A 19,244-nucleotide genomic window follows, 5' to 3' on the forward strand; every position below is an offset into this window, starting at 1 on the left:
TTACACTAAATGTACTGAACTTTGACTCACCGCTGGCGGAAGGGGGGTGGGGGAAAGAGAGCAGATGCCTACAGGGTTGTCACACATAACAAACTGCTCCTTGGGGCCAGGCTGAAGCCTCACAGCTGTGTGTGCAGATAAGCAGAGCAGCGTCACAGAGGGATCAGAGGGCTTTGTGCCACATTCAGTTCTCATTCATACCACCGCCCGCCCACCTACCACCCGCAACTTGCCCCATCCCAATGGAGAGATGCTGACAGAGATGCAGGGGTGCCGTGGGACAAATCGGACAGGGTTGACTATTGCCTTTATTACAGATAGAAGCCTGGTGCACGGATTCGTGCACTGGTCGGGTCCCTCGGCCTGGTCTGTACCCTCTTGCAACCCAAGACCCCTCGGGGGATGTTGGAGAGCTGGTTTCGCCCCGATCCCCGCAGACCAGGCCGAGGGACCCCACTGGTGCACGATAGGGGCCGGGGAGGGACCACGGGAGGGCTCTAGGGTGTGTCTGGCCCATCTCGCCCAGTCCCCATAGGCTGGACCCCAGCAGCAAGCTAACCTACCAGTCGGAGCCTCTGCCCCTGGTGGTCAGTGTGCATCATAGCGACTGTTCAAACGGTCGAATGAACTGTCGGACACTTAGCATATTAGGCTTTTATTATATAGGATTTCAACCCTGTCTCTCTCAGTGGCCCACATGCTGACTTTCCCAAAGAGAATCTGATTCATTAAACTTCCAGGTTGTATGGTTAGTTTTCATTTTAAAAGTTATTATTTCAGCTTTTAGAATTAATGAGCTGTATGTAGGTTTCTAGCTCTAAGTTGTTTAGCAATTTAAAAGACCAATATAGGTAATTTTCCTCAAGATAAGCACACTCAGGATTAGGGTTAAGAGAATCCCTTCAGCAAATAAAGTCTCACATAGGAAGTTTTCTGGAATATAGGGAAAACTTAGCACTATTTAACCCTTCTTAGACCAATTTTGTTTTCTGCAATTCAACAATTATAACTGTCACTAATATGTAAACATTCACAATTCTATTGTCAATTTTTCTTCTTATTAAAACTATATAATATACTGTATATATATTCTCCTACTTTAAAGAGTGAATTCTCTTTTTAATTGAATTATGCGCGTCATCCCTGGGCCATGTGAGTAAAATCTAGACATGGTCAAATTTCCTTTTGTTTTATAACAAAGAGTGAGAAGAGATGACAATTTGTTTTACATTCACTAACTGTTGTTGGCAAACCCTAGCCTCTAGGGGGAGCCAAAGACTCCCCCTCATTTTGCCAGTAAGGAAGAACTCTGAATCTGAGTAGAACAAAATGGAAACTTCAGACTTCAAAATGAGGTCAGTGTGGTTGGAGTGGGATATTCTCTCTTCATTTGGATCGTTTTTCTCTTCCATGTGTTTTCTCGTGTACATCTCCTGCCCCAATCCCTCCCTACTTCCCCCCTCTCTCTCCCGCCAGCTTCTCTGGAGAACTGTGAGATTCTAACAGCTGCCACCCAGCCCTACAGAAGCATCTCTGACCTTTTAGGAAACTACTTCTTTCCTACAAACCACAATATTTCTCCACAAATCAATACCACTCTTCCACCAGCACGGTTTCATAGGCAAATTCATGTGCTATTGCTGCTGGGACTGGTTTCCAAGCAGCCTCAGCAGTGCCCGGCAGCTTCGTTCATTGGTTCCGAGTAAAGGAACCAGCTTAAAACATGAATTATTATCACCAACCTGCAGTTGGCACAGGATTTACCCAAACCTTTGCTAATCGGGTAATGGTTTGATGTAGTTGATGGATTCCCCTGGTGCTACTGAGGGACGTACCACTTTTGTTCTATCTTCTTTGATCCAGTAGCTCTCTCAGCTTCAGGAACAAAATTCTAACTGACAAGCCTGAGATAAAATACATGGACTTAAGCCTCTGTAATACCCCTAATTCCTAGTTTTTCACCACCCTGCCACAGTGTTCAGCCACAACTAAGAAGTTTCCTCTGAACGTTATATGTCAAGTTTAGATGCTTAGTACAGTGCCCTAGTCACAGAGATCTGAGCTAATCTTGTCACACCAGCAAATTGGAATGACAGTCATCATATTGCCACAGTGATTCTGGGGCCCAGCATACTTCTAAATGGAATCACTAGCTGAATTTCATCAACTAACTACCCAATGTTCCTGGATTAATCCATTCTTAACATACGTTCAGAATTCTCCCCCAAGGGGTTTGATGGGACAATTGTTCATTCTTCATCTACTTCGTCCAGAAAAATGTATTTTATGCTCTTATTTTGTTATGTTTTTCTGTTATGACCAGTTAGGAGAACTGCCTGACACAAGAATCCAGTTAAGTCAGCAATACTTTAAATAACAGTTCATTAATTAATGGTGAAAAATTGAGGGAGGCTTACTTACCACAGCTACGTTAGTACCAAATTACTTCCTCGAGATTAATGTCACACCAGAAGAATTAATTAAGCAATGGTGTCTATGGGGCAGTGTCAGAGCGCAGCAAAGGAGCAGAGCAGGGGGTTTCTTTTCAGGGTTAAATTGGCCACTGGAGCATCCCTGGAACATCACTGCGGAGCTACTAAAACTCCTGGAGCCCTCATATTTTCAGAAAAGATAGATTGTTTTATGTTTTATGAGAAAATCTGATGGGAACCTTTGCTCTCTGGACTTTACAATGCACGCTTATTAGAATGTAATTCAGTAGCATGATCAAATGTGAAAATGCCTTAATTCTGCAGAAGAGGGTCACTATATAATTATGCAGAATTTTCTTATACTAACAGTGGGGACTTCCTTTCAGTATTCTTTTTAAAATTTTTATTTTTCAATATTATTTTGTATTAGTTTTAGGTGTACAGTATAGTGGTTAGATAACCATATACTTGACAAAGTGTTCTCTTTCAGTGTTCTAATTCTGCATGGTGTATCAAGTAGAGAGGGGACCTTCTGTTTCATGGAACCCCATGCCCAAGCATCCCATCTTAGAAGAGCTCTTTACACTGGCAAACGTGACCTTGAACTCTGGATTCTACTGAAATGGGAAAAGAGCGCTGCTGCAGAAAATTAGGGCCTGTGGTGCGGAAGAGACGGGAGTTTGTGGGTGCCTAAACAAGGCTCTGTTGTTAATCCGTGTCATCCAAATAACTTCTGTCGTTTTGTAGAAGGAGCATACATGCAGGCCCACACACTGCTGCATTCCCAAACTTGAAGGTGTGGGGGAAATAACTCAATGAAACATTTGCTGAGGCAGCATGTATTGGTGCGGCTGTCTATTAGCTCAGAGATATTTGCAGGATTTATTGACCATAATATCCAAGGGTGACTTCTACAGAGGTGCCTTTTACTTTAATTTGTTGCAAGTCCCATTTCTTCTACCATTTTACAGCTGACTCTGCTCAAGTCGGGGGTTGTTGATTCTAATTATAAACTTGGGATCAAGAAGCCCAGTTTCTACTTCTTTCCTCTCCCCTGCCTTTAAAAAGCTTTGGAATTGGAGCCAGATCACCTCAGAGCCCACAATGCAGGGATGTGGAATGCTGCTGTGTCATGATGTGCTGGGTCAACTGATAGGAATTTCCTTCACTTTGAAAAAAACATGCCTAAAACTCTTACCCATGAGAGCGTTGAACCCTTACACCTTATCTTCATTTCTATTCTGGGCATGATATTAACACAAGATACCACAGGGCTGAAACAACAGCAGTAGACTCGGGGAACAGCGGGCTTGAGGCCCTGGGGTTAGTCAGGGACAGGTGGAGGAGACATTAGGTATTTATGTCGCCCACCCCACCCACCAACCCCCTCCCACACATACACACACGACTCTTTCTTTCTGGCCACACCCCGTTCTAGATGTGAGTTTAAGCCTGACATGTCTCCGGGGCAGCTATCACTCTCCTGGGCTGGGCTTGGCAGCAAGGCCTTGTGCCTCACTCTGGATCTTGATTCTGTTCTCACTTTCTACCCCTCTGTCCTTCTGTCTCTCTCCTCCTCCTCCCTCCCCCCTCCCTCCCCTCCCGCTGGCCTCACCTTATTCCTTATTTGCTCCCAGTTCCTAAATCTACTCAGCTACTGGCTTGATCTTTTTTACTTTGATCTTAACCTAACAAAACAAAACCAAAAACCCCATGCTCAATAGATACTGCTCAGCAATAAATAGGAACAAATGATTAATACACACAATCACTGATGGATGTCAAGGGCATTATGCTGAATCGGGGGGAGGGGAAGCCAACTGCAAAAGGCTATATACTATAGGATTCCATTTCTATAAAATTCTCAAAATGGCAAAATTAAGGAGATAGAGAACAGGTGAGTGGTTGCCAGGGTTAGGAAGCATGAGGGAGTTTCTTTATGGTAATGAAATGGCGATTCTGGGCCATGACTGTGGTGAGGTGATACAAATTGATATATGTGATAAAATTTCTTAGAACTACACCCACCCTCTAAAAGAGTGAATGCAAAAAAAGCCTGAGGAAATTTAATTATGGTCTATATTTGAATTAACAGTGTTATACCAATGTCAATTTCCTGGTTTGACAATATACTAAGGTTTTGAAAAATATTTTTATTGGGGGAAGCTGAGGGAAGGGTAAATAGGAACTCTTTGTACTATTTTTGCAACTTCTTGCAGGTCTTAAACTATATATATCCCCAATAATACGGCTGTGAGTTCCATACCCCCAGCAGTGCGTCCCAAGAAAGAATAAAAAATCACAAGCAGAATGCCAAAACAGTAACTCATTTGCATGACATTCTTAATGAAAATATATGAAACTTAGTGTCAAGTTGAAAATGACTTGGTATTAAAAAGGAAAATAAAACAAAACTGGATAAGTCACCTGATTTAACCTGTGGTGTGTCTTCAGCTGGCAGAACTCAAACAGGAGGCACATAAACTAGAGATGATGTTCAAATTAGATGTGTCACATCACTCAAATCTGCTGGCTTTTCCTTTGGCAACTGTTTTCCACCATATAGTTCTTACTCTACGTGCAGATTATAAATTTCTTCCTGATATGAACAACGGTCCCTGATGTACATGACTATTGTATGGAAATGGTCTTGAGAGTATCTAGAAAGGGAACAGGGTAATTCTCTAACAATCCAAGAGTTCCTGAAAAGAATTAGAAGCCAGTAAAATAACTCTTAATAATTCTAAAAAAGATTCGAATATTTAAAGAAAACATGATACCTTAAAAATTTATTGTTCTGCCAGACCAGTGTGTCTCAGTGGTTGATCTTCAGCCTATGAACCAGGAGGTCATGGTTCGATTCCCGTTCAGGTCATATGCCTGGGTTGCGGGCTCGATCCCCCATAGGAGGAATAGAAGGAGCGCAGGAGACAGCCACCTAATGATTCTCTCTCATCATGGATGTTTCTCTCTCTCTCTCCTTCTCCCTTCCTCTCTGAAATCAATTTTTTTAAATGGTATTTTTAAAAATTTTAGTTGTTCTCACTTTAAGAAAGGAGGTGGTTGGATTTCTTTTTTACAGCTTACTGATTTTTTAGATTGAGAGGAAGGGAGAAGAGAGAAACATCCATGGGAGAGCACACCACCAATCACCCACCTCCTGCACACCCCTCACCAGGGACTGAGCCCACAGCCCATGCCTGTGCCCTGACTGGGAATCGAACCAACAACCCCTGAACTGGAGTCCTAGTTCAGTAAGTATTAATACCTGCTTGGTGAAGTATGAACACATGCTCTCTGAAGCAAAGGGGTTCACAGTCAAATCACTTTGGAAATATTACCTTGATTATCTCACTTTTGCACATTATAGGCTCTGAGTCCTACAGTAAAGATCTGAATACCTCCTGGGACCAGCGTAAGCAACACTGCTCTCAGGACTACAGACAGGTGGAGCGGTGGAGGGAACACAGGCATCCACAGTGAAAAGACAGGATCAAACAAGTCATACCTCATGTCCCAGGACACATTCCAGGGCTCAATCCATGCAAGCCAGCTACCTCTCCAGAAATACAACTGTAACATTATTTGATAGGATGCCATGTGATATGTATGCAGTACTCTTTTTTTAATAACCAACTTCCTTCTGCTTAAGAAACATGGAGATAACTCATCTTTCATAGAATCTCGGCATCACAGAGAGCTGCAACTGATAAGTTGGGAAACTTCTGGTACTATCTTCTCATTCTACAGATGAGTCTGGACAAAGCTAATCAGCAACCCGACTCTGAAGAAAGCCTGGGCTCCGATTCCCAGCCCAAAGCCCCTACAGGATAAGTTCTTGTCTGTTATGTGCTCCTTACAGCATTTAGCGTCCTGTGGTACTAAATGACAATTACCAAACCATTAAAGTCAATTACAGTCTTTCTAACATCACACTACAAAAATAAGAACAATATTAAAATATATAGCCATTTCTTTAGAAGCATTCATGGAATATTTCGGGGGGCGGGGAGGGGGGAAGGTATACTAGGACAAGAATATCATTATCTGACAATACCTCCACCCATCACCATGTCAATGGGATTTGGAAAACTTCTTAGAAGAAATGTCTATTTAAGTCCTTTGGCCATTTTTTAATTCAGTTTTTTGTCTTTTTAGAGTTCTTCATATGATGATGGATACAAGTCCCTTATCAGATATACTAGAGGCCTGATGCACGAAATTTGTGCATGGGGGGGGTGTGTCCCTCAGCCCAGCCTGCACCCTCTCCAATCTGGGACCCCTTGAGGGATGTCCGACTGCCCGTTTAGGCCTGATCCTGGGATATTTGATCAGGCCTAAACGGGCAGTTGGACATCCCTCTCACAATCCAGGACTGCTGGCTCCCAACTGCTCACCTGCTGCCTTCCTGATTGCCCCTAACCGCTTCTGCCTGCCAGCCTGATCACCCCTAACCACTCCCCTGCCAGCCTAATTGATGCCTAACTGCTCCCCTGCCAGCCTGTTTGCCCCTAACTGCCCTCCCCTGCAGGCCTGGTCACCCCCTAACTGCCCTCCCCTGCAGGCCTGGTCCTCCCTAACTGCCCTTCCCTGCAGGCCTGGGTCCCCCCCAACTGCCCTTCCCTACAGGCCAGGTTGCCCCCAACTTCCCTCCTCTGCCGGCCTGGTCACCCCTAACTGCCCTCCCCTGCAGGCTTGATCGCCCCCAACTGCCCTCCCTTGCAGGCCTGGTCCCTCACAACAGCCCTCCCCTGCTGGCCTGATCGCCCACAACTGCCCTCCTTTGCATGCCTGGTCCCTCACAACTGCCCTCCCATGCTGGCCATCTTGTGGTGGCCATCTTGTGTCCACATGGGGGCAGCCATCTTGTGTGTTGGAGTGATGGTCAATTTGCATATTACTCTTTTATTAGATGTTTTGAAAATATTTTCTTCTATGGGTTGTCTTTCCACTTTTGTGATGGTGTGCTTTGAAGCACAAACATTTTTAATTTTGATACCATCTAATTTATATTTTTCTTTTGTTTCTTGTGTTTTGGTGTCATATCTAAGAATCCTGTGTCAAATCAAAGATCATAAGGGTTTCGTTTTCTTCAGAATTCTAGTTTTACCTCTTACATTTGTCTTTGATCTAGTTTGAGTTCATCTTTGTATACGGTGTGAGGAAAGGGTCAAACTTCATCCCTGTGCATGCAACTATCCAGTTGTCCCTGTACCATTTGTTGAAAAGACTATTCTTTTCACATTGGATGATCTTGGCACCCTTGCTGAAATCAGTTAACCTTAGATATATGTTTATTTATGGACTTAGAATTCCATTTCTAACTTTGTGAGAAAGTTCCTTAAAAAATTAAAAACAGAACCACCCTATGATCCAGCAACCCCACTTCTGGGTATATATCCCAAAGAATTAAAATCAGTATCTCTAAGATATAGCTGCACTCCCATGTTCACTGCAGGATTATTCACAATATCAAAGACATGGAAACAACCTAAATGTCCATTGACAGATGAATGGGTTGTTAAAATGTGTGTATACATACAATGCATTGCGTTGTGACTCCAAGAAAACATGACCTGGGATCCCACACACCGTGCGATGTACAGTAGGAGTCTGCGGGAGCCACCATCACATGCCTGGCTCCCTACATTATAAATGTAGTATGCCCAACCCTGGCTGGCATTGCTCAGTGGTTAGAGCATCGGCCTGTGCACCGGAGGGTCCCAGGTTCAATTCCCAGTCAAGGGCATGTACCTGGGTTGCAGGTTCCATCTCTGGCCTGGTCAGGGCACATGCAGGAGGCAGCCAATCATTGTGTCTCTCTCACATCAATATTTTTCTCTCTCTCCCTCTCTGTTTCTCTCCCCCCCTTCTCCCTTCCATCCTCTCTAAAAATCAATGGAAAAAAATATCCTCTGGTGAGGATTAACAATAACAACAAAATTTGGTGTGCCCAGTGTGGGGCGCGGCGGGGGTGGGGTGGGGTGGGGTGGTACAGGAACCTTTTTACTGATCCAGCAGATCCTAGGGGACAAAGGTGTGGTGCGTGGTCATAGAGGACCCTCTGATTGGGTTAGCTCACCCCCGGGGAGTGGCCAACTGGGAGCTGCCCTGGGCAGCTCTGTACTATGTATCATTGCTATTTGTATGCTCAAACGTGAGCATTTCAACAAAGTTTATTTTATTGTTAAATCCAGAGGCACCAGTAAATAACACTGTTTTCAATTTGGAAAAATAAATAAAACGAGATAGGAGCAGCTAACCCAATTTGCTCCTGGTTTGCCAATTTATCTCTCAGATATGTTCCGGATGTGATTATTGGCACACAATGACGCAGAAGTAATGGCTACAAATCTGCAATTTTCCCCTTGAAGAGATGGTTAGTATTTTTTTCAGCTGCTCCAGTCTATGGTATAATTAAGTTATTAGGTGTATTATCCCAGACAAATACATCTTACTACCCTATAACCTGTTTTTCAACACTGATTTGTTTCCTCCCCTTTAAAAATATACATTAAAACTTAATTTGGCAGTTAACCTGACACTTATCCTTTCCACTCTCTGGAGCAGTCTTCCTTGCCATGGCCAACGTCCTTTTCTTGGCCATGCCCCCAGAGGCACTCCTCAGTTATGGCCACCTCCTCTGTCCTGAACGCCCCCTGCTCTTGACCTCCAGGCAGCTGAGACTTTTCCTGTCTTTCCAATCATTTATTTTATGACTTTTCTCTACTCACCCCTTAAAGCAGTCACTAAAGATCCGCATTACTCCCCTTCTCTTCCTGTGTTCTCCCCCTCAACTCACATCCTCTCCTGTGGGCTCTGCATCTCTATTCAAAGATCTCTCCAATGTCCATGGCTAGGGTGAGTTTCCCCATCAAGCCACAGAACCCACTTCCAAATGCCCTCCTGGACCATTTCTCCTGGGCATCCTGGTTGCCACCTCAAACTCAACAAAAATTCACTGTGCACCACTGACCACCCAGGCTCTGTGCTGCGTACCAAGGGTAGCCTGGGAATAAGACATCCAGTTCTTGTGCTTACTTGAACAGTCTGTTGTAACTAAACTCATCTTCCTCCCAAGCACCGCTCTTCCCTCCTTCCGACCAATCCCAGAATTCCAATCTCTACTTAAGGCACTGCCACCCAATACAACACTTGGGCGTGAAGCCTCGGTGCCATACAGCTTCCTCTTCCCTGCTCCCATAGCTAATCCATAGTGAAGGTCCCAGATTCTTTCCTTTCTAGTCCCTCTGCCATCAGCTCTCACCACCCACAGGCTAGAGCATTCAAATGCAAATGAACCTTAACTTCTGGCCAGCTTGCTCCTCTCCAATCCATTCCGAGCACAGCAGTCTCTCAATGGAGTGTTCTCACCACATCACTTCTCTGCTCACACATCAAAGGCTCCCCACCTGCTTCAGAATAAGCTCATTTAAAGCTCTCCCTGAGCAGGGAGGTGCCCGCCCTTCTTTCCAATTGCTCCCCACCATGTATGTTTCACTTGAACAGACCTGAACCCCGATGTAGTCACAATACTCAATCCAAGGTTTTCATGCCTTTGTGCTTTGGCTCAGTCTATTCTCTCTCCAAATTCTACCCACAATTCAAAGCCTGGCTCAACTACCACAGTCTCCTGAAGGCTTTTTAAATCCACACCTCTCTCAAACAGAATTAACCTCAATCCTCTACTTTCCATACCGTTTTGACAACAAGCGTCTCATGTCTGGTTGATCTTTTTATTTGTCACAAAATAGAGAAGAGTGTCCTGCACCAACTCGGTAAGAATTTGAATGCATGGATGGATGAGTCCCCTTTCTGTGTGGGAACTGCTCAAGTTGAAAGGTGGCATTCTACAAACACATCTGAAATCTATTAATTTGATAAATAAGTGGGTAATTATATAAACAAAGGACACTCAGAAGCCAGCCACCTCTCACATATATAATCCGCCTCCGTTTTCGGGGATGTGCTTACTTACAGCTGAACTGATTCCCACCGCAGGCCTTTCTTCCTGTGAGCAGGTCAGTTAACTCTTTCCGTTTTCAATCAGTTCTTTTCACACAGTAATACTTTTAATATTTCTTTTTAACTAGGTCCTACTGAGAAAACTAAGCTACTCTCAGAAAAGCCATTTGCTTTCACGTAGATAGGAAGAAGAAACAAACCTGGAGTCAGATGATCATTTCACCAGCAGGGCTCGGCACTGAGAAACTATCACAGTCACACTGTGCCCCGCACGTCGGGTCCGTTCTGGGATGTGCAGCTGTAAATATAGTTGGGGACTGTGATCCCCCCACTATGTAGGAGAAAAACCAGCCTAAAGAAGTTGGTTCCCATTTCAGGAGGAAAAAAAACCAAAGGCACATCATGCAGCTGTTGATAAAGGATTTACTTTTTGGAAAGAAAACCTTTCCTCAGAAAATGGCACCAAAAGCTCCCTGGTAATGCATGTTACTGTATGTTGGTAGGTAAGGAAAACACTCTCTCGTACTTTATAAAACCCCCTTCCCACTGTTTAAAATCAGAATATCATTTATAACCTTCCTAGGGACCTTCACCTCTGTTCCCGACCAGCAACCCAGCAACTTCGGGCCCCTCCCTGTTATTACATTTTCAACTGCACAGGACACACCACCAGCTCCAGCAGCTCCTCAAACACAGGAGACAGGCGAACTCCATCCATCATCTGTCTCTGAAGGCAGCTAGGAGCACCCACCCATCTCCAAAAGGACTTCCTTCTAATTGTTTCTTTCCTTTTTGTATTGTGGTAACATTTATATAACATAAAATTTGATACATGCTACAACATGGATGAATTTTGCTGGGTGAAATAAGCCAGACACAAAAGCACAAAAGACTATCTGATTCCACTTATATGAATTATCTAGAATAGGCAAATCCATAGTGACAGAAAATAGATTAGAATTACCAGGGGGCTGCGGGGAAAGGAAATAGGGAGTTACTGTTCACAATGATGAAAAATGTGGAAAGAGATAGTGGTAATTAAAGTCAGTCAATTGTACACTTAAAAAATAGTTAAAATTAAATTGAAGGTAAGAACTATATCTAAGGACCTCTTTTACTCCTCTCTTACAATATTTAAGGCCAATAAGAAATTTCTAAGTTTAAGGTAAGAATGTCAGTTGCAAATATGTGGATTAGAAATACTTACCTTAGTGATTTATGAGACTGATTCCTCAAACTGAAAGTAATCCAACGGTTCTCTACTCTGAAGCATTCAGCAGGAAGCTGACGTCCTACAAAAGCTCCTGTTAGGTGAGACTATTGAGGGGCTAGATTTCCCATAAAGGGTGCAACTGCATCTTGATGTGTGGAATTCAAACCTACAAGTCTGTATTATTTGTATTAGTTTGACCCAGTTATCAGATGCTTAATAATTCAGATTGCCTTATTTAAACCAAAGTCCAAAATAAACAAATCCTCCAGACTGACAACACATCACCCAGTTCTCATGACTTCAGGGGGACCCCAGACTGACTTAGGACACATAAGGCCAGTACTAACAGTGGATCAGAATCCTCACCCAGGAGTGTAGCACAGAGGGATACGGAGATTCAGCCAGCGAGAAGCAGCCTTCAGGTTCAAAGCTGTATTGTGGGAAATCTCCCAGTGACCCTCCGGGGGACAGAAAGGCATTTACTATCACATTCTCATAGTCCCAGAAAGCTGCTTATTGGCACGTTTCAGGAATGTGGCGGGAGTTCTGTTCACTCCTGTCCTGTGAAAACGAATCGCAGACTCTTTGGATGGAGACATCTTAGGCTACTTGGCTCAACTCCATTGTCATGTCTTTTCTCTCAGGGGATTGTGGGAGACCAGAGGAAGCAAGGCCCAGGAATATAACGGCGGTGAATTACTGAGTCATCTTCTCCAATTTGACAATAATGAATCCAAATAAGATTTTGCTAGTGTTGGTGGACAGGATATTCTCCAGAAGCCAATAACTTTCTAATTCCAATTAGGATCACTGTGACAGCCAAAAGGCTAAACAGAGCCACAGGGCACACCCACCACAGAGACCAAACCTCCCTCTGAGACAACGAGGCAGACGGTCAAGGACCAGGGGATTGGGCGGAGTACAGAGCTGCTGACCCTGAAATCTGCAGTGTACACTTTTAGGGTCTTAAAATTTAGAGAACAGTTGGCCATGATAATGTTTTAGGTTCTAAATATTACTAAAGCTTTGTAACCCCCAGCGAGAAAGCATTTGAACCAATAGTGATTAGGTTCCCTGCTTCACTAGGTGGGTCTTAGGAGGAAACGGGCCATTGAGTGAGAAACCAGCCCCTCTGAAGGGCGAACACAAGGGAAGGGTAGCCAGTGAGGTGCTTATTCTGCTCTGACAGGTGAGAGCTGGGGTGGGACTGAGCCTGACCACAGCTTGAGGCTAAAATGGTTACAGCATCCTTCCTGCCTTGGATCTCAACCTACCCTCCACCCAACCCCAACAACTCTTGGACAGGAGCTAAGATATGGTCTCACGGAGTACTCACTGTGAGGGACAGCACTGTAAGGTCACAGCAACCAGGAGAATGTGTGGTGCCTGAGAAAATCCTGCCATGTGAACGGGGAAAGGGGAGGGTGTGCGGAGTCAGAAGTCATACTGTCACTTCACCCAATGTACAGACTCCTTCTTTTAAAAACTTCCTAGCCTTGCCCTGGATGGGTGGCTCAGCTGGTTGAAGCAATGTCCCATACACCAAAAGTTTTCAGGTTCAATTCCCACTCAGGAAACATACCTAGGTTGCGGGTCAATCCCTGATTGGGGCACGTATGGGAGGCAACCAATTGATGATTCTCTTTCACATTGATGTTTCTCTTTCTCTCTCTCTCTCTCTCTCTCTCTCTCTCTCTCTCTCTCTTTCTCTAAAATCAATAAAAACACCCTCTGGTGAGGATAAAAAAGCAAAACAAAAGCAACAAAAAAACAACAACTTCCTAGCTATGACCATTGATCATTGTGTTCGTCTTAAGAGTCATTTCCAGCAGTCAGTAACTTCTTAAATGCCAGACCAGTCTCCTCAATGAGATCTTCCTCACCACCAGTCCCTAACTAGTGCTCAGCAGGAAACCACCGTCTCCCTAGCTAAGGCCATTGGCAGGTTCATCGTAAATGAGATGGCTCCCAACCACTGGATGCTTCAGCCCAAATGGGAAGTAGCCCATTGGGCATTCCTCTTCAGATGTCCCCAAGGATCTCAAAGTGGAAAGCCTAAAACTAAACCTTCCATCTTCCTCCCTCCTACTCAAACCTCTACTCTGCATGATCTAGGTGGATGAATTGCCTTCCGTTCATTAACCGCCCACCTCCTCCCCTTTCCAAACTCATTGGCTGCCTAATCCTTTCTGACTGTGCCCCTGGAACAGCAGTCGAACCCATGCCTTCTCTCCACTGCCTCCGTCAGGTCCTTCCCCTTCAAGGTCTCCCGCCTGCAGTTTCCTTATTGACACTTTTTTTCCTTTTTTACAGCTATGGACACTTGCTTCCTTGTACTAGTAATCCACGGACAGGTGTGATTTCTTCATACTTAACCACAACTTCCTTAGATACAGAAACCTTGTCTTTTTTTTTTTTTTTTTTGTGGTCCTACTATCCTCTGTGGTAACCCTGGGCTTTGCACGTAATAAGTATTCAATAAATCGACTTTAGCAATAAAGAATGGATTATCTGAAAGTGACTGCACTCATTCCCCCCAAAGAACGGCTCATTGGACAATTAAATATTTACTCTTTTCCCAGCACAATTAACCATCTTAGATGCAAACAGACTATACACACATACACATGCATACACGATACGACCTTAGCTACCTTTAAGTTAATCTTCTAGCAAACACAAAGAGACCCATCTCCCAAATAATGAAAGCATAAATTGGTTCTTATTCTTTGTTCCTGGCCGGCCTTGAGGAAAATGACACATTGTTTAGTAACAAATGAGAAATTATTTTGCAAATCCATGTCCTCAAAATGCCACCAAACGTGGGTCATGCATCTTTCCTTCCTGCATTTTGATCCCATTGCTATGACTTAGTGTGATAATTATATTACAAAGCTATTATTCGATGAAATGAAAATGACAAAATAATTTAAATGATTGTCTACAAAGGACTTGGTTATAATTACAATGGCAAAATAATTGAAATGCGGGTCTGGAAGGCACAGCTATGAAACCATTAAGATGCTTCTTTGTGGACTCACAACATTGAGTGAAACTGTACACTCCTGGGGACCCATCTGTAATTCCCTAAAGCTGGCAACATGCATGGAGAAATCAAAAGGTCTGCGCTCCAGTTGTTCCACAGCATTATCTACACTTCTGAATGCCGCCTGAGGGGGCGGGTAACTCCTCAGGGATGGTAGGCTATAGGACAGTCAAATAAGAACCATGTGCCATACTGTGCTTCCATTCGGCGCTGTGAAGATAAAGGCACAAAGGCAAGCTCAGCTTAGATTTTCCGGAAATGTTTCCAATATAAAAGGTGGGATCATAACATGAAAAGATTGTGTATTCTCAATTTAAGCCTGCAATTACTAAATATATGTGTGGATGTATTCCTAAGGATCTATCTTCTTAAAACATTCTGCTGATATATTCCTTTAACAAAATCTTGGTAATTATGCTGATGCCCAGGCTTACAGTGGCTATACTTCCTCTCCAAAGGGGGAAAAAAAATAAAGTGATAGATTTGACACAGATATGCTGGAATATCAATTTAACAAATGACTAAGGATCCTCCTCTGAACCATGGTATGCATTTTGATGGTTGAACATCCAAATGTGTCTATTACTGGCAAAAAACATGCAAAATATGCCCCCCTCTCACACCTTCCACCTCACAGTCTTCTTTCATGGTCCCACCCCTTTCAAAGAAGCCAATGCCAGAAATTAACAAGCGTGAAAGGAGTAAGATATAAATCCTTTCATTCGTGACTATCCCTCTTGCTGTCACAGAGCAGGTTAGGAAAAGGTCTTTAATTGTTTTTCACACAGAAAATTTCTCAGCATCCATGATTATAACATTACTTAATAGAGTGACAAGGTTTCCACAAAAGGAGTTGTATATTTTTGTTTTTCAAGCTTTAGTTGAAAAAGTCCCTTGGAAATAGAGATAACAGTTATTCTTACTCTCTTTCACACGTAAAGATTTAATATGCACATAAGCATGTTCCCTGTGGCATGCTTAGCAAAATGTACCAGTGTTTGAAATAGACTCTTAAGTTGTTGGGGATATTCCACTGTGTGCACATTTCTCTACCTTCTTACATTCACTGCCCAATGGAAATAAGTGAACGTATTAACTACAGCTTTTAACAATATGAACCTTGAGTCCATGGCAACTGTGTAACAAAATTCAAATCAGCTATCTAGGTTTTTTTATAGGAAGGTCATATTATTTTTAACACATATCAATGAAATAATAATATGACTTGAAATAGATTTTTAAATCCTATGAGAAACATGGAGTTTTTACAGTTTAGACACAAAGGTATGAACTTTGAAAAAGATAGAAAACGTCATGTAGAAAAAAATCTATGAATAAGACTAGCTGAAAAAATTAACACGAAAACATAAATTATACACAGAAATTACAAGAAAAATAAAAATTAGTAGGGTCCCGAAGTATTTTAACCAAAGTATTATACATACATAAAACTGGAAATTTGAAATCAAATTTGTCAGAATTTTGTAGAATTAACCTCTGTACTTAGGAAAAAGTCAAGGAAGTTTCATATAACAGCTTACCTTTGGAAGTTGATAAAGGATAAACCAATGTTACATTTATAATAGTATAAGTTAAAATAGTATAACTTACTTTGAAATGCATGAAAATATAAGTTGGGTTGATGGATGGACAGTTAGATGATAAAGAAAATACAGTAGCCCTAGCTGGTTTGGCTCAGTGGATAGAGTATCGGACTGTGGACTGAAGGGTCCCAGGTTCAATTCTGGTCAAGGGCACATGCCCTGGTTGCAGGCTTGATCCCCAGTGGTTGGGCGTGCAGGAGGCAGCTGATCGGTGATTCTCTTCATTGATGTTCCTATCTTTCTCTCCCTCTCCCTTCCTCTTGGAAATCAATAAAAATATATTGAAAAAAGAAAATATAGTAAATGTTAATGATAGAATCTAAGTGGCAGACATATATATATATATATATATATATATATACACATATATATACATATATATGCATCATTGACAATTCTTTGGATTTCTTTGTATGTTTAAAATATTTCATAATAAAGTGTTGGGGAAAAAAATACAGTGCTCTAGACAAATTGTATTTATTCTATTTGTTAACTATGATCAACAAACAAACCCCTTTCAAAATCTGTCCCTCTGACCTGATGCACTCACCTAGCCACCCGGATCCGGAATCTGGTATGCACAAGTCCGTCTCGGCGCTGGGCAACACAAAGCCAACAACAAACACCTCCACCCCGTCCGCCATGAGGGCCATGCCCAGGACAAAGAAAAGGGTCCACTGAAAACGGCCATGACCACACTCTTGGATTATCAGCTCATACTGCTGAGCTAGTTCTTCCTCGTCAGCTTTCCTCTCCGACTCCAGCTCCTGGCGGTCCTTGTACTCATCGCCCTTGGGCTGCCCCATTGACACGATGCTGTCTTTCCCTTGGTTCGTACTGGGAATGCCCTGATACTCCCCTTCGTAGATCTCATCATCTTCATCGTGACCCTCAGTAGCTTCACTGGAGCCTTCGTCGTCATTGGCCTCCCCACCGTAGGTTTCTCCGGGCGGGTAATAGTCATCGTCCTCTTCTTCGTCCTGGAACCGATTGTAGGACCTCTGGGTGTATTCATCCTGGGCCCGGTCCACTGCTTGACTCACCTTCTTCACTGTTTGTTTCTTCACCTCTTTGGCAATGTCCTTGGCACCCTTCACCAGGGAAGTCCTATCCTTGTAAGAGTCCTCCATCGTATCTCAACTGATAGCCAATGAGAAGATGGGAATTTTTTATAGACTTTGGTCAGTGGCTCAGCTCCAACAGCATCATCCACTTTGGGTTCAAAATAGAACTGCAAAAAAAGAAAAACCACAGGAGATATTCATTATTCCTTTCGACATCTTTTTCACCACCTATTGCTTGCTGTCTTTTCACTGCCCCCTGAGGCTAAAACACATTCTTTGTCTTTCCTTTCTTTGATATCACTGTACACATGCCCAGTGGATCCTGGTTCTCTGCACTTGGGAGTATTTAGGGTCTTTACTGTTATTGTTGTTCTGTTTTAAGGAACTCTAACCCCGGGGTAACTTTGCATAGAATGCAAATAGGACATCTGTCACATTTAAATATATATCCAGCATCCAACCAGTGTGGCTCAGCCATAGAGCATCGACCTAAGAACCAAGAGGTCACTGGGTTGGTTTGCAGTCAGGGCACATGCCCAGGTTGTTGGCTTGATCTCCAGTGGTGGGGGCATGCAGGAGGCAGCTGATCGATGATGTTCCTCTCGTATTGATGTTTCTATCTCTCTATTTCTCTCCCTTCCTCTCTCTCTCAAAATCAATAAAACATTTAAAAAAATTATATACGACACATATTGAAAATGATACAAGATATATCCTGATGGAGAAAAATAATATTGCTCACACACATTTACACACACTACAAAGGCAAACCAGAATATGAGAATAATCCTATCTGACCTTAATTCCTCACATTAACCCCCCCACCCACACACACACACAAAAGCAGGCAAGCAGCCCTATATACTGTGCTATTAAGTTGTATATATATTTGTAAAATGTATTTTCCCTCTACTTTCATTGTATTTCCTTCCTATAAACATATCAGCGATTCACAGGGCACCCTAAACGGACAATGAGTATTTTCCCCTAGGATAGCAGCCATGTCCTTAGGAAACTGGCAGAGTTCATCAAATGATTTTGCAGACACCTTTGGTAATCAATGAGTTAGAACATTTGCTTGTTTAGTGGGAGGTCTGCCCTTTCAGAAACCACCCCAAGACAGTGGGGGCAGGTAAGCCACATGCAATGTCCCTTCACATCCCCACCCTGTAAGTACTCTGTCTCTACTTTCTTCATCTCTGGACACCCTGCCCCCACTCCCACACACAAACCTCCCTCTCATCTTGTCCAGCTGCCACTCCAGTTAACTGCTGTCTGGGAGACCAGGGTCAGTGGTCTGCCCTGCCCATCACTTGGTTTTCTTTCTCACTGACAGCCTCTAGGTCTTGGCTCATTATATATTTTTAACAATGTAGTTTGTTTGTTTGTTTGTTTGTTTGTTTTTTGTTTTTAATCCTCATTTATTTATTTTTAATCCTCACCCGAGGATATTTTTCCATGATTTTTAGAGATAGTGGAAGAGAGAGGAAAAGACAGAGAGAAATATCAATGTGTTTCTCACATTGATCGGTTGCCTCCTGCACAAGCCCCAACTAGGGCCAGGACTGAGGAGGAGCCTGCAACCAAGGTACATGCCCTTGACTGGAATTAAACCCAGGACCCTTCAATCCCCACCCTGATGCTCTATCCACTGAGCCAAACTGGCTAGGGCTTGGCTCATTGCATTTGAACTGACCTCATGGTAACCAATCTTACACTTGTCCACTGAGCTATCTCCTTTGGTGGCCCAAGTGAGCCAATGTCAGGCCCACCCTTGTACATCCTATATAATAAAGAGGTAATATGCAAATTGACCATCACACCCTTGCACAAGATGGCAGGCAGGGGAGGGCAGTTGTGGGCGATCAGGCCAGCAGGGGAGGGCAGTTAGGGGAGACCAGGCCGGCAGGGGAGGGCAGT

General features: G+C 43.3%; 1 protein-coding gene across 2 annotated transcripts in view; it reads right to left on the bottom strand.

The window, feature by feature from the left end:
- The window catches only part of SV2C (synaptic vesicle glycoprotein 2C), a 121,577-nt gene extending 104,150 nt beyond the window's left edge, over window positions 1–17,427 (bottom strand). For both annotated transcript variants that reach the window (XM_054714297.1, XM_008161943.3), the window contains exon 1: window positions 16,811–17,427. In XM_054714297.1, coding sequence (XP_054570272.1) covers window positions 16,811–17,390 — 580 coding nt within the window. In that variant the 5' untranslated portion in view covers window positions 17,391–17,427. The remainder of the gene's footprint in view (window positions 1–16,810) is intronic.
- Window positions 17,428–19,244: the final 1,817 nt, after the last annotated feature.

Source organism: Eptesicus fuscus, chromosome 4, assembly GCF_027574615.1.
Source record: "Eptesicus fuscus isolate TK198812 chromosome 4, DD_ASM_mEF_20220401, whole genome shotgun sequence".
NCBI classification, from domain to species: Eukaryota; Metazoa; Chordata; class Mammalia; order Chiroptera; family Vespertilionidae; genus Eptesicus; species Eptesicus fuscus.